The sequence below is a fragment of the Coccinella septempunctata genome, chromosome 5 (genome assembly GCF_907165205.1).
Source record: "Coccinella septempunctata chromosome 5, icCocSept1.1, whole genome shotgun sequence".
NCBI lineage: Eukaryota > Metazoa > Arthropoda > Insecta > Coleoptera > Coccinellidae > Coccinella > Coccinella septempunctata.
In genome coordinates, this window is record NC_058193.1 from 38,058,326 (window position 1) to 38,073,443 (window position 15,118).

A 15,118-nucleotide genomic window follows, 5' to 3' on the forward strand; every position below is an offset into this window, starting at 1 on the left:
ATCTGCTGGAAAAGTTCTTGCTTCAGTTTTTTGGGATTGCCATGGAGTAATCATGATTGATTTTTTGGATAAGGGTAGAACAATAACTGCAGATTACTATTCGACAATACTGACCACTCTACGGGAAAAAAGAGAAAAGACGCGGAAAGTTATCCAAAGGTGTTTTGTTTTTGCAGGACAACGCCCCTACACACAAATCTCATGTTGCCATGCAAAAAATTCGTGATTTAGGGTTTGAATTACTAGAACACCCCCCTTATTCACCAGATTTGGCTCCATCCGACTATCATCTGTTTTCTCAACTGAAAAAAAGGTTTAAAAGGTCGTAAATTTTCTTCCAACGAGGGGGTAATAAAAGCTGTGGAGGTCTAGTTTGCAGAGCAAGAAGATACATTTTTTTGAAAGGTCTAGAGACGTTGCAGGTTTGCTGTAATAAATGTATCCAATTAATAGTAGAATATGTTGAGTAATAAAATCGTTTGACATTGAAATTTTGTTTGATTCTATAGTAGGCTAAGAATTTTTCAATATATCCTCGTATGATGGGGGCACAGTAGACTTTGAAGTCACAGTGTAATAATCCCAAACTATAACAGGTATTATTAGCAGATCAAGAGGGTAACCACAAAATCTTACATTAGAAGCCGAAAATCTTTCGATTATTGATATTTTTGGACGCTTAGTTGATATTGCCTCAAGGTCAGAATGAGATACTACGTATTGAATATGCTGTTTTCGTTGCCATGTGGCATTCCGAAATTTCGCTGTCGAAGAATGTTCCTGGAATGTTCGGGAACGGGAAGAAAGCCCATATAATCGGGGATGAATAAACGGATCGGCATGTGTCCATCCGTTGCGTGGGCTGCCCACACCTCCTCTTATCCGGCATGTATGCGTGGCATACCGGAAATAAGTCTCCCTGGCAGGCAGGCAGAGCTGAGCTCCTCCGTAACGGGAGTAATAGTGAGCCAGTGTTCAATATAATAACGAGAGATTCCTCGACGACCGCAACCCGCGTGCGCTGGCTGCTTCTCTCCTAGGCCATCGTCTCGAAACCGCACATTCAACCCCCGAGCCACCCCCTTTAACCCCATCCCACCCCCTCACTACACTCTTAACGGCGGCGGGGGAGCGTTTTACTGTTTTATTGATTAATTGAGTTCAGCCGAATTTCTCCGGCTTTTATTACGTTTTATAGTTATCTTTATGGCGTATTTTTTCTGTCACTGAACTTTACGATTTTAATGTTTACTTCATCGCCGGTTTATTGTGGCGTTGTCATCCGATTGCTCTTATTTTGCCATAAGAGCGTATTAATAACATCGTTAATTTTTATGTTACGATTATAATCTTATACTCCGTTAGCTAAGTTGCTGCTGGTTTCGTTTCGAGAATTGAAAATCGCTTTCCCCTTCCTATATCGCTGTCTGCTAACGACACTTTGAAATTATGGATCTTTCGCGAATGATATTGTCTTCAGAATTACTAATTTAAAGACATTGTTGATAATTTGTAACTGTTATTCCAGCACTTATTCTCCATTGTTTACAGAGAGAATCTTATTGGATGGTCCTTCACTCAACTTATCTGAAATCAAACTTTCCTCTTGGTTTCAAAACCAAATAAATAAATAGATGATTCAAAATATTCTCAATATCTTTACGAATTCCATCTCGAAAAAATGGCTCCTCTTTTGAGGTGATAATACTCTACAAACAGTTGTTTTTGCTCGGAAATTTTATCTCTAGTAAACACCCTCTCCATGGCCTGGAATATAAAAACTGACTTCCGAAAAAATTTATTCATTTACCTATATCGACCCGGGTCATTTCACTTACTAATTAGAGATCTTAGATCACGAATATGTGAGTAGATTTTTCGTTGGGTCAGTTTTTTGGAAAATTAATCACTTTGAGTCAAAAATTTCGAAAAAATTGGTCAACTTTGAGGAGCTGTAACAGCCAGAAAAAAAGCACTGGACATAAGTTGATTTTTTTCGTGATAGATTGGTTCTTTGCAAATAGAATAAACCACCTTTCATTCATTTTCCGCGAATATTTCAGATTTTATGTTTTATGCGAAGGTCCGAAATCTCGAATTTTTCATCGACCATAACTTGAAAAATAAATTTTTTTAAAAATATCTGTTTGCATATTCGTGTTCTACGCCCTCGGGTTAGTGTATAGTATGAATTTGGTTCTGATCGGAGACCAAAAATTTTTTTCAAAAAATCGAAATTTTTCCATACATATGCATGGAAAATTTGAAAAATTTCCGATCTCTCCGATTTCCACTATAATTGACGTGATTACTAAATCGAGGGCGTAGATTACGAATATGCAAACAGAATTCGGCTGAAAGGATTAGTTTTCAAGTTATGGTCGATGGAAAATCGAGAATTTTGTACCTTCGCGGAAAAAATCATCCAACCAAAAAAAAAAAGTATTCATTTAGCTATATCGACCTGGGTCATTTTGCTGACTAATTCGATGTCGTAGATTATGAATATGTAATTAGATCTTCTGCAAGATCGGTGTTTTTGGAAATAAATCACATTTAGTGGAAAATTTCGAAAAAATTGGCCAACTTTGAGGAGCTGTAGCAGCCAAAAAGATAAGAATAGACATAAGCTGATTTCTTTGGTGATAGATTGGTTCTTTGCAAATAGAATAAACCAACTTTCATTAATCTTCCGCGAACATTTCAGATTTTATGATTTTTTCCGCGATGGTCCAAAACCTCGAATTTTTCATCGACCATAATTTGAAAATTAATTTTTTTAAAAAATATCTGTTTCCATATTCGTGTTCTACGCCCTCGAGTTAGTGTGCAGTATCAATTTGGTTTTGATCGGAGACCAAAAATTTTTTTCAAAAAATCGAAATTTTTCCATACATATGCATGGAAAATTTGAGAAATTTTCGATCTCTCCGATTTCCACTATAATTGACGTGATTACTAAATCGAGGGCGTAGATTACGAATATGCAAACAGAATTCGGCTGAAAGGATTAGTTTTCAAGTTATGGTCGATGGAAAATCGAGAATTTTGTACCTTCGCGGAAAAAATCATCCAACCAAAAAAAAAAAGTATTCATTTAGCTATATCGACCTGGGTCATTTTGCTGACTAATTCGAGGTCGTAGATTATGAATATGTAATTAGATCTTCTGCAAGATCGGTGTTTTTGGAAATAAATCACATTTAGTGGAAAATTTCGAAAAAATTGGCCAACTTTGAGGAGCTGTAGCAGCCAAAAAGATAAGAATAGACATAAGCTGATTTCTTTGGTGATAGATTGGTTCTTTGCAAATAGAATAAACCAACTTTCATTAATCTTCCGCGAACATTTCAGATTTTATGATTTTTTCCGCGATGGTCCAAAACCTCGAATTTTTCATCGACCATAATTTGAAAATTAATTTTTTTAAAAAATATCTGTTTCCATATTCGTGTTCTACGCCCTCGAGTTAGTGTGCAGTATCAATTTGGTTTTGATCGGAGACCAAAAATTTTTTTCAAAAAATCGAAATTTTTCCATACATATGCATGGAAAATTTGAGAAATTTTCGATCTCTCCAATTTCCGCCATATTTGGATCATCTACCAAATCGGAGGCGTAGATTACGAATATGTAAACAGAATTTTGCTGAAGGGATCAGTTTTCAAGTTAGGGTTGATGAAACATCGTAAATTTTGGACCTTCGCGGAAAAAATCATGAAATCTAAAATATTCGCGGTAAATGAATGAAAATTGGTTTTTTCTAATTGCAAAAAAGAAATCTATCAGAAAAAAAATCAGCTTATGTCTAGTGCCTCTTTTCTGGCTGCTACAACTCCGCAAAATTGACCTTTTTTTCCCCAATTTTTCCACTAAAAGTGATTTTTTTTCCAAAGTATTGATCCTAGGGAAAAACTAATTGCATATTCGTAATCTACGACCTCGAATTAGTTAAAAAAAATGACCCGGGTTGAAATCGTTCGAAAAATATTCAACTTTGATATTAATCTGTCAAAAATTTGAACAAGGTTTAGATCATCCCGGGAAAATATGGTGCATTCTGAATCGTTTAAGAACAGACGTTGCGATGGTATGCTTTTCCGAAGGAATTCAGTTGAGGGCCCTAGTTGTGAATGCGGGGAACCAGAAGAAACCATAAATCATCGGTTAATCATTGTCCCATTTATCAATTCGAGGATAGTTGAGGGGCTATACAATCTTTTTGTACAATTGGTTTGTGAATTTTAGTTCAATCTGACATAAAGAGGTCAATTTTATTATCTTACATTTTTCTGCTTTTGTTTTTTTCATTTCAGATAAGATTTTATGGTAACTTGGTGCTTCCTGGTTCTTTTTCTTCGAGGAAAGGATCAATATTTGCAGTGCGAGATGCAATAGGAAATATTTCAGATTATTTTTAAACAATTTCATCGCTCACAATCCACTGCACTGGTTTTTTTTACTGGGGTTTTTCCCTAAGCTCTTGTATTATACGAAAACTGTATGGTACCCCGTTTATGCTAACCTCTGCTAAAACTGTGCTATAATTATAGTTTGATGTATTCATATCACACCAATATCGCAGATATCAGAACCAACCGTTAAAAATGTGCAGTTCTGAAGCGCGCAAAGAAACTCGCGTACAGAACCCTGTAATCCTTTTCATCTTGCATCCGGAATGCCGTCTCCGACTGCCATTCATCTCCACCCAACGAAAAGAATCCGGGAGAGATTTTTCGTAAACAATCTCGAATTTTAATATTCAAAGGTGAATCCGAAGCCGGAGAACGTAAGACGCCTCATCAGGCGAGCTTTTTAAATAACGGCATTCCTTGTTTAGTAAGATTGTTATCTAAAGTTTCGTAACTTTCGAGATGAAATTTCACAATGAAGGTATACACATTCTTTTCTCGATTTTTGTAATCCCTCAGTCAAGGCAAAAATGAAGTTTGGAAATGAGAATGCGAAATAAGCTCTTAATGCTATTACGAGAGGACGGTGGAGAGAGGGGAAAGAATCCGAGAATAGGTACGTCGAGGGTGGAATCAATAATGCGGAAAAAATTGTGTTTCGCCCTATGGCTTAATACTCACCTTCTGTTCTCGAAGACGAGCCGTCTTGGACGTGGTGCTGGAAGATACGGGCGCGAGGATACACCTGAAAGGAAAGTTAAAGCGTTAAGTCTCGGAAAACATAAAGTTCATAATTTCACACATTCAATCCAGATCAGAATCTTCAATTTCACACTCAATTCCATTCCCTCTGAAACAACTATTCCGTATAGTCACATTACGAATGAAATATTATGCCTGTACCCTTTGAGCTCAATGGATTGTGACGGTGAATATCTGTTCGACGTCTTGTTGAATGACTATATCATGTGCTTCTCCATTTCACCCCCTAAGCTCACACCGATCGGACAGAACATGGACCATTCACCCTTGCTTGAACTCTGACATCAATTTGCTACCGATTGAGTGTTAACCTTTACGTAGGGGTTTCATTGATTCATCACCCATGTATAACGAGTAGATTTATGAGAGTTTCTCAATAATATTGTATATGAAGAATATTCTAAGGAAATGGTGTAATTGAAATTTTCATATCTTGTACGATTTTGAAGCTATGAACAATTATTTATAGAAAAATCATATGTTCAATAACTGAAGACAGGAGCTATCTCGATAAATTATGGCATCATTTTACTGTCCTAAGAACATGAAACGATTAAAGTTATTTTAGAGTCGATGATTGCCTGGTTAATTGAATATTGAATTGAATATTTTTTGTATGCATGAAAGTGGTCTAGGCTAAACAGATATCAATACATCTTCGTATATTTATCAATTTTGTTCTAAAATAACTGCATTTTTGACCAGAATATAAAAGGACCCAACTAATTCATACTTCCAATAGAATTTTCCATAGAATTCATAAGTCCTTCTGTCTAGTTTCCTACGTAACCATTTGAATTTATATTCAAAGTATAGTCTCGTTGATAACTTCCTATTGTCAACAATGAATAATATGCAAAAACTGAAACAACGAACTCCCCCATGAGACACTATTCACGCCAATTTATCAGTCAACACCGATCTTAGTCAAGACAAAAAATCCAAAGATTGATCTTTCCTCCTGACATCCCAAACATCAACCTCCTCTTTCGCATCAGGATTCGGCAAGATCGATCTCGTCAATAAATTTAAACCGGCGATACCGCGACTATCTTGTACAGCGCCCCGGAAAACAAAGTCGCTAAAACCGAAAGAAAAACATAGAAATTCCATTAGCGATATTGACGGACGCAGCTGCTCCTAATTCCGTCCCTTCGCACGGACGGCGCTGCGTAGCGTCGCGACGCCCATAAATCGGGATCTAGCTCCTCTCTTTTCGACTTTGAATTCTAATTAACATTTGGTTCTCCCATTAGTGTAATTAAAGTGCCATTTCATAACCTAGCGGTACCTTATCTTATCGTCTCCTGCTGGCTGCTTGGGGAGCCCGCCGCAGAGCCGTTCTCTTGTTCGTGGTTGATGTACTGGGCCCCGGGCTATCGGAGGGGGTCTTCCCGCGAAATTTGCAACATTCGGAAGAGCCTACGATGACGACGACACACAATGCTTCCTTTCAACCCTTTCCCGCGAGGGGTTGGGGGCGCACCCCCGCTTCCGTTCGACTATGCCGGCATAAATTCGGCAGATGATGGGATTAGAATTGAATTTTCCTATGCTTATGACTTGGCAAGTAGGCGATGATCTACTTTGGACAGATTCATGCGGAGTTCCTAGACAGGAATTGGCTTCAAGGGCAATTCTGGAGTGAAACATTTCCTGGTGGTCGTTCAGCGATGAGCTACGAATAATGAAAATGATCGTAGATCTGGATGTGATACATATTCTGAAAGAGCAACTTTTCTAGTTCAAAATCTGAGAATTTCATGCAGTTCGACACAACCGTTTGGTCTTGAGGATGTTTTAACTGAACCCAACTTTTTGGAAATTTTTCGAAGGTCATCTTTCGAGTTGATTATCTGCCAGGAAACTCATCGTAGATGTAAACGTGATACATATTCTGAAAGAGAAACACTACTAGTGATAAATCTGAGAATTTCATCTATTTCGGCACAACCGATCGGTCTTGAGGAAGTTTTAACTGAACCCAACTTTTTAGGAGTTTTTCGAAGGTCATCTTTCGAGGTGATTATCTTTCAGAAAAATTATCGTAGATCTAAACGTGATATATATTCTGAAAGAGCAACTCTTCTAGTAATAAATCTGAGAATTTCATCCATTTCGGCACAACCGTTCAGTCTTGAGGTTGAGGAAGTTTGAACTGAACCCAACTTTTTGAGGATTTTTCGAAGGTCATCTTTCGTTGATTATCTTACAGGAAAATTATCATAGGTCTAAATGTGATACATATTCTGAAAGAGCAACTCTTCTAGTAATAAATCTGAGAATTTCATCCATTTGGCCACAACCCTTCGATCTTTAGGAAGTTTTAACTGAATCCATCTTTTGGCGGAAAGCTATCAAAAGGTGTTGTTTTTGCAAGACAACGCCCCTGCACACTAATCTCATATTGCCATGCAAAAAATTCGTGATTTAGGGTTAGAATTACTAGAACACCTCCCTTATTCACCAAATTCGGCTCCATCCGACTATCATCTCTTTAAATTCTATCCTGATAAGTTACGATTGTTTCAAGATCGCTGACTTCAGTTCTGTGATCGATATGTGTTTTACGGATCAGTGCTCATTTTAGCTTATATGGGTTCGACAAGAATTTTTGGAAAAATGCAAAACATTTCATATTTATTTTGTTGTTGTTAAAATTAACAGAAATTTTGTAATATCTGATATGCTATTTATGTCCGTAATGGGCGTTCAAAGTGAAATACATATCTTGTTATGATAGCTCCTTAAGTGCCAATTTCCACAGGGAGTAGCTCATCCACGAAAAACCCGACTATTCGAAGTGGTTCCGCCAAAAATCGACGAAACGCGTCCGTGGTTCGGGAATCGATTATCGGCAGTCTCTATGCAGTCTGGCCCGGCCATTATTCACGCTTTATCAACATATCACAGCTAGACATCTTGTACCATGCAGTCTCCACGCTACGTTTTCCAGAACATGGGCTATTACGGAACACACAAATCATACTCCCCGTTGGGGCCGACAAGGAGCTTCGTTTTCGACAAGGTTTCGCCCGTTGAGTAATTAATTTGTTTTTGATCGAGCCTTTTAGGCCCGCCGTGAAGCCGAAGGAGTCCCTTGTCTCCGGGCCCAATATCCTCCGGGGAAGTGCATCGGGATCAACTCGTAGGGATCTTGGTATTTATCTTGTCATATAACTAAATTACTTCATTAATATGTGGCGCAGGGGGTGGATACGGGTCTAATAGTGATTTTTTCCACTGCGATCGGTGATTACGCCTGCAGAGGGAAATTGAGTTAGATAGGCTGTTCGGATTTCCGAACAAGGTTCGCTATTGAAAACTGAAATTGCAACAATCTACCCTTATCCAAAAAATCCATCATGATAACTCCATGGCAATCCCAAAAACATTAAGCAAGAACTTTTCCAGCAGATTTTTGTACACGAAACTTCTTAGGTCTTGGAGAACCAGAGTGTCGCCATTCCATCGATTGTTGCTTTGTTTCTGGATCGTAGAAATGTACCCAAGTCTCATCCATAGTAACAATTCGGTTTAAGAAGTCTGCATCGTTTTCAAATCGAGCACAGATCGAACGCGATGCTTCTACACTTGCACGCTTTTGGTCAACATTCAAACATTTGGGGATTGACATGAACTATATGATGAGCGCGTTCGTATGAAATATTCAGTACTTCAGATATCCGTTTAGCCCAATTCGACAGTCTGATAAAATCATGTCATGAACTGCATCGATGTTTTCGGGGACTGACACAGAAACTGGCCTTCCCGATCGGTCATCATCTTCGATAGAAAATTTTCCTCCTTGCAGTCCAATTTTTCACGGTCGCTTATGAAGGACATTGATCACCAAAGGTATTAAGCATATCTTCGTAAATCTGCTTACCTCTTAACCCTGTTAAATACAGGTGATGGCTCGATACTCCAATTTTTCGATTTTCACAATTTCGGTGGACATCTTTCTTTTAATTTATTGCGTAACTTTTTAGACCTCAAACTTCACACTGACACTTCTAATGAGTTATTGTTCGTTGCTATGGTAAAGTAATATTTTTTTATGCATGAAACTGGTCTAGGCTAACTAGATATCAATACATCCTCGTATAGTTGTGTGAAAACTGGGTGAATTGCGAAATTAATTCATATCTCTTTGATGAATACAAATGATCCGAAATACATCTAGCCGCATGAATGCAGAACGTCGTCGCAAACGGGCTCTGTCTCCGCGTTTCTTGCCCTTGTAATACGTCAGTGTAAACATGTTAAAGAAGGCAACCAGCTCTTGGGGCGAAGGCGAGAAATGTAGACATTCTCGCCGGGTCCTTCCAAGGGGCGTCTTGAGCAGATTTATGGCATTGTAATGGGGCCAAGTGCTTCACAAGTCGCCAAGCCATCACCATTTTGTCGCCTCGAAAGGACTTCTTGTTGCCGCATCAAATAAATTGGGTTTACTCCCAGAAATCTCTCCTCCTGCCTGCCTGTCTATCCTTTCTCTCTTTATTCGGCGGGACGGGGGCGGCATTAAACGGAAAACGAGCCTGTTTTATGGCATTATTACCTGTGATTGTTATGTTTGGGGAGATTTATACGTGATGGGGAGGCGCGCGATGATACTACTTTATTTTATTTTTCTCCGGATCCTGCCGGATTTATACCCGCGACGGGTTTTTATGGTGCCCTATTTTTGTTTACACTATATATTTAATCTATTTCCTTTACGGTCGATGCGATCGGAAATGATTCAGTTGTTTTCGCGGATTCGGACACGTTTGAGGTTCTATTGAGATATTCCATTTGTCTAATTGACTCGCTTCTCTCTGGATATGTGTTTGCCATCCTTTCTCTTCCCCTGATTCGATTGAAAAATTCAGATGCCCGAAATGACAACAGTAAACGAGAAGACTGCTTTAGAGCGAGCACATAGAAGAGAAATTTACACAATAAAGATTCCACCTGGTGAAGTCTGTGGGGTTAGAAAAGGTTCTATGGACAGCAGAGAAAAGGAGAGATTGCTTCTTGTAGACCATTTTTGTTTGTTCCCCAATCCTATTTCAAAGGACATACGAGGATATATTGAAAAATTCGAAAAATTCTTAGCCTACTATAGAACCAAACAAAATTTTAATGTCAAAATCTTTATTACTCAAAATATTCTCCTCTTAATTAGATACATTCATTACAGCGAACCTGCAACGTCTCTAGACCTCTCAAAAAAATGTTTCTTCTTGCTCTGCAAACCAGACCTCCAAAGCTTTTATTAACGCCTCGTTGGAAGAAAATTTACAACCTTTGAACTTTTTTCAGTTGAGGAAAGAGATGATAGTCGGATGGAGTCAAATCTGAGGAATAAGGGGGGTGTTCTAGTAACTCAGACCCTAAATCACGAATTTTTTGCATGGCAACATGGAGATTTGTGTGTAGGGGAGTTGTCCTGCAAGAACAAAATACCTTTGAATAGTTTTCCGCGTCTTTTCTCTTCTAATTTTTTTCCGTAGAGTGGTCAGTAATGTCGAATAGTAATCTTCGGTTATTTTTCTACCCTTATCCAAAAAATCAAACATGATTACTCCATGGCAATCCCAAAAAACTGAAGCGAGAACTTTTCCAGCAGATTTTTGGACACAAAACTTGGAGAACCAGAGTGTCGCCATTTCATCAATTGTTGCTTTGTTTCTGGATTGTAGAAATGTATCCATGTCTCATCCATAGTAACAATTCGGTTTAAGAAGTCTACATCGTTATCAAATCGACCACAGATCGAACGCGATGCTTCTACCCTTGCACGCTTTTGGTCAACAATCAAACATTTGGGGATCCATTGTGCAGCAATTTTTCTCATGTCCAAATTGACGTGAACCATATGATGAACGCGTTCGTATGAAATATTCAGTGATTCAGATATCCGTTTTAGCTCAATTCGAAGGTCTGATACAATCATGTCATGAACTGCATCGATATTTTCGGGGACTGACACAGAAACTGGCCTTCAATGGAAAATTTACCTCTTTTGAAGCTTGCAGTCCAATTTTTCTCGGTAGCATACGAAGAACATTGATCACCAATGGTATTAAGCATATCTTCGTGAATCTGCTTACCTCTTAACTCATTTCAATACAGGTAGGTATTTGAGGATGGCTCGATACTCCAATTTTTCACAATTTCGGTGGACATCTTCTTTCTTTTAATTTATTGCTCAAATCTGGTTTACTTTTTTAACCTCAAACTTCACACTGACACACTATGCATGGAACTGGTCTAGGCTAACTAGATATCAGTACATTCTCGTATATCCATACGAGATGTTGAACAGAAATTGTCGGAAACGATAGAACATAAAGAAAAAGTTCCTCGGCACACACCGAGGAGATATCCTGCCGTCCAATCACCTACAGGACCAGGATGACCCGCCATCCCGTTATTCTTTTTAATAATCCCCACGAAATTGGTCAAATCAGTTAGCGCCGGCGGGTGGAAAATAAGGCGAACGCCGAAAATGAACGCGAGGCGTCGTCCAAAGTTTGCGACGAGCACGACAACGCTCGTCTATCCGCTGGGGACCACCGGGGGTGGGGAAAAGGGACCACCCGACCAATCGATTCCCCGGTAAGAAGAAGAAAAAAGTCCCTCCGATCGAGTTCGACGAAGTTTTTTCGTGACTGCGAAAAACAGAATGTTAAATGGTTCCGAAATAATTCCGAACATGATCAGGTCCCAGACACGCCATATCCTTCCATTGTCCTGTGTATCCTGGCCCCGATCGGGACCGGTTCCTTCTCTTAGCGCCGTTCGAAGTTAAATAGGTGTAAAATTCGCTCGGTAACAGCTTACCGAGACGTCTCGTTTTATTTTTCGCGTTGTTTCAAAGCAGATTGGCGCTTTCCTCGCCAATTGCCGGAATATCCCTGGATACGTACGCTATTGAACGTAGGTACCTCAGACGATCCGTTTTTCCAGACACGGAGAACGGAGAACTTTCCTAGAATTTTTTACCCTATATTGATTGAAGAAGATACAAAATTTCTCAATTATTAATAATAGTTATTTATGTACTAAGGACTTAAGTCTATCATACGAGGATATATTGAAAAATTCTTAGCCTACTATAGAACCAAACAAGGTCAAAATATTTTATTACTCAACATATTTTCCTCTTAATTGGATAAATTTATAAGAGCGAACGTGCAACGTCTCTAGACCTTTCAAAAAAAAATATTTCTTCTCGCTCTGCAAACCAGACCTCCACAGCTGTTATTACCTCCTCGTTGGAAGAAAATTTAAGAGCTTTTAAACTTTTCTTCAGTTGAGGAAAGAGATGATAGTCGGATGGAGCCAAATCTGATACATAAGGAGGGTGTTCTGGTAATTCAAACCCTAAATCACGAATTTTTTGCATGACAACATGAGATTTGTGTGCAGGGCTGTTGTCCTGCAAAAACAAAACACATTTGGATAGCTTTCCGCAACTTTTCTCTTTATTTTTTCCCGTAGAGTGATCAGTAATGTCGAATAGTAATCTCTGGTTATTGTTCTACCCTTATCCAAAAAATCAATCATGATTACTTCATGGCAATCCCAAAAAACTGAAGCAAGAACTTTTCCAGCAGATTTTTGTACACGAAACTTCTTAGGTCTTGGAGAACCAGAGTGCCGCCATTCCATCGATTGTTGCTTGGTTTCTGGATCGTAGAAATGTACCCAAGTCTCATCCATAGTAACAATTCGTTTTAAGAAGTCTACATCGTTTTCAAATCGAGCACAGATCGAACGCGATGCTTCTACCCTTGGACGCTTTAGGTCAACATTCAAAAGCCGAGACGTAGCCGAGGCAGGCGAGGCATTTCTGACCCACATCGAACAAAAATTATTAAACTGAATAAAAATTTGCTTCACAATGAACCGGTAGTCGTTATAAGTTTGAGTTGTTTGAAAAAATTTAAAGATGATACGGAAGATATGGGATATCCTAAACACTTAACATTAAGCTGGAATTGTTTCCTTTGTCAACCGAAAATAACATGGACACATCGGCAAATCGTCCATATTTTTCGATATCGATTATCATCAATATCTCCCAGATACATTTCTCCAGAATCGCCCCCGCCCAAACATAATTCCTCGGGAGCCTGTACGTCCGCCTCGCTGACCGGACATATAAATCTGACAACCGGACTTATCTTTTCAATATAAGTGCGTGCCCTGCCTTATAAATCAGGCGGCCGGCTAGGGGACGGCGCTCCATTTTTCAATTTTTGAGGAATTCGTGTGTATACAAACAAGCGGGGGGGAAAACATGCTAACATGTGGCGTCAAACTGCCAGAACTTTCGTGACAAATAAGATCCATCGGCCATTGTCCACTTCTGGCGGCTGACGCTCTTCTTTTTGTTTCTCCCCCGCCGCCTCTACTCCCCCGACATTAGCATTCAGACGACGTGCGGTCGTCGTTTCCGATGGCTGTCACAATGAAATTTAATTTTTAACGGACCGTGATGACACGGAGAAAAAACGGACGAGCGTGAGGGACTTGTTTGGAAGGAGGACATGGGGGACGTGTGAAAGATCTTCTGATGGGATATTCATCGCTTTAAAACACCCTGGCTTGAAAGATAAGATGATACTTGCGTCTGAACAACGTCCAATATTGGTGGCTTTAAGGGTTTGTAGAATGGCTGGATACCAGGAAAACGACAGAAAGATCACCTATTTGACTCTGTCTGTGTCTGCAACCTTCTGAGAACAATTCCCTCTTATAATACGAGTGTTTCAACACAGAACTGCCTGAAGGAATCACCTTGTTCCTTCTGCCAAACACATACATAATATACAAAAGCAACCCGATATCATTGAAATGGAAAGGCTCCTTTAAGATACTATACAGACGGAGGCGCCACCTATTGGTGCGTTGGCTAGGTCACGCACCTCGCCGAAAAGAATGAGCTGCACAGAGTTCGAAAATAAATTTCCCACCATGCTTCTAGCAGTCAGTATTCTTCACTCAGCTTCTGGTCACAAACTATGGTGCTCCACGAACACAAAATCGGAAATACACAACCGTATCGGCATCGCGGGCATTCTGGAAGCTAAAGGACAGAGTGTTTCAAAATCACGACCTCAATCTGAAGACCAAGACAGCTAAACAGCTGTAAACACGAAGCAGTAGTCCTCCAAACGCTTCTTTACGGAAGTGAAAGCTTGACGCCTTGCAGGCGACATATTAAACATCTTGAACGTCATCTAAGACAAATAATACACATCAGATGGTTCCACAAAGTTTCAAATGCAGAAGTCTTGCAGCGCGCGAGTTGTACAACAATTGAGACTCAAGTAACGAGGGCCAGACTCAGATGGAGCGGCCACATTCTGAGGATGCAAGACACAAGACTCCCCAAAATGGCTCTGTATGGCGAATTCACAGAGGGAGCTCGGAAACCAAGAGGCCAGTATAAGCGTTTAAGGGATATCAATGCCTAAAATCAGTTAATGCCAATCATAACTGGAAACAAATAGCGTCAGACAGATCACAGTGGAGGTATTTGGTCCACAGTTATAATGGAGACTCTAGAAGAATACAGCGGCGGCCAGATCTGGTTGGTGACTATCCATGCCCGGAGTGTGGAAGGATCTGTAGGTCACGGTAGGGTCTCTTCAGTCACAAGAGGGCACACAGTCACAAGTAGCCCTAAGAAATTATAAATTTGAGATTCAGCAATGGATGGATGGAGTTCTCTGAGTCGAATTCTTCGATTGAAATCACCCGCCTAGTCATATAGTATCAACCAATATCCATCATACCAAACCCTTAATATCCTTCCGATACACGTCCATCCTATCAATTCAATATTCAATTTCGTGCTTCGGGAGACACAGCCTCTAAGACCACTGCGACACGTTATTTCAGAAGGTCCGGCATCAGCGGAAGCAGGGAAGAAGTCACAAAAATTG

The 15,118-nt window shown here is 39.6% G+C and overlaps 1 protein-coding gene across 3 annotated transcripts in view; it reads right to left on the reverse strand.

Moving 5' to 3' along the window:
• The window catches only part of LOC123313852 (myelin transcription factor 1), a 267,619-nt gene that overhangs the window by 125,159 nt on the left and 127,342 nt on the right, over window positions 1-15,118 (reverse strand). For all 3 annotated transcript variants that reach the window (XM_044898928.1, XM_044898927.1, XM_044898925.1), the window contains exon 3: window positions 5,094-5,157. In XM_044898928.1, coding sequence (XP_044754863.1) covers window positions 5,094-5,157 — 64 coding nt within the window. The remainder of the gene's footprint in view (window positions 1-5,093; window positions 5,158-15,118) is intronic.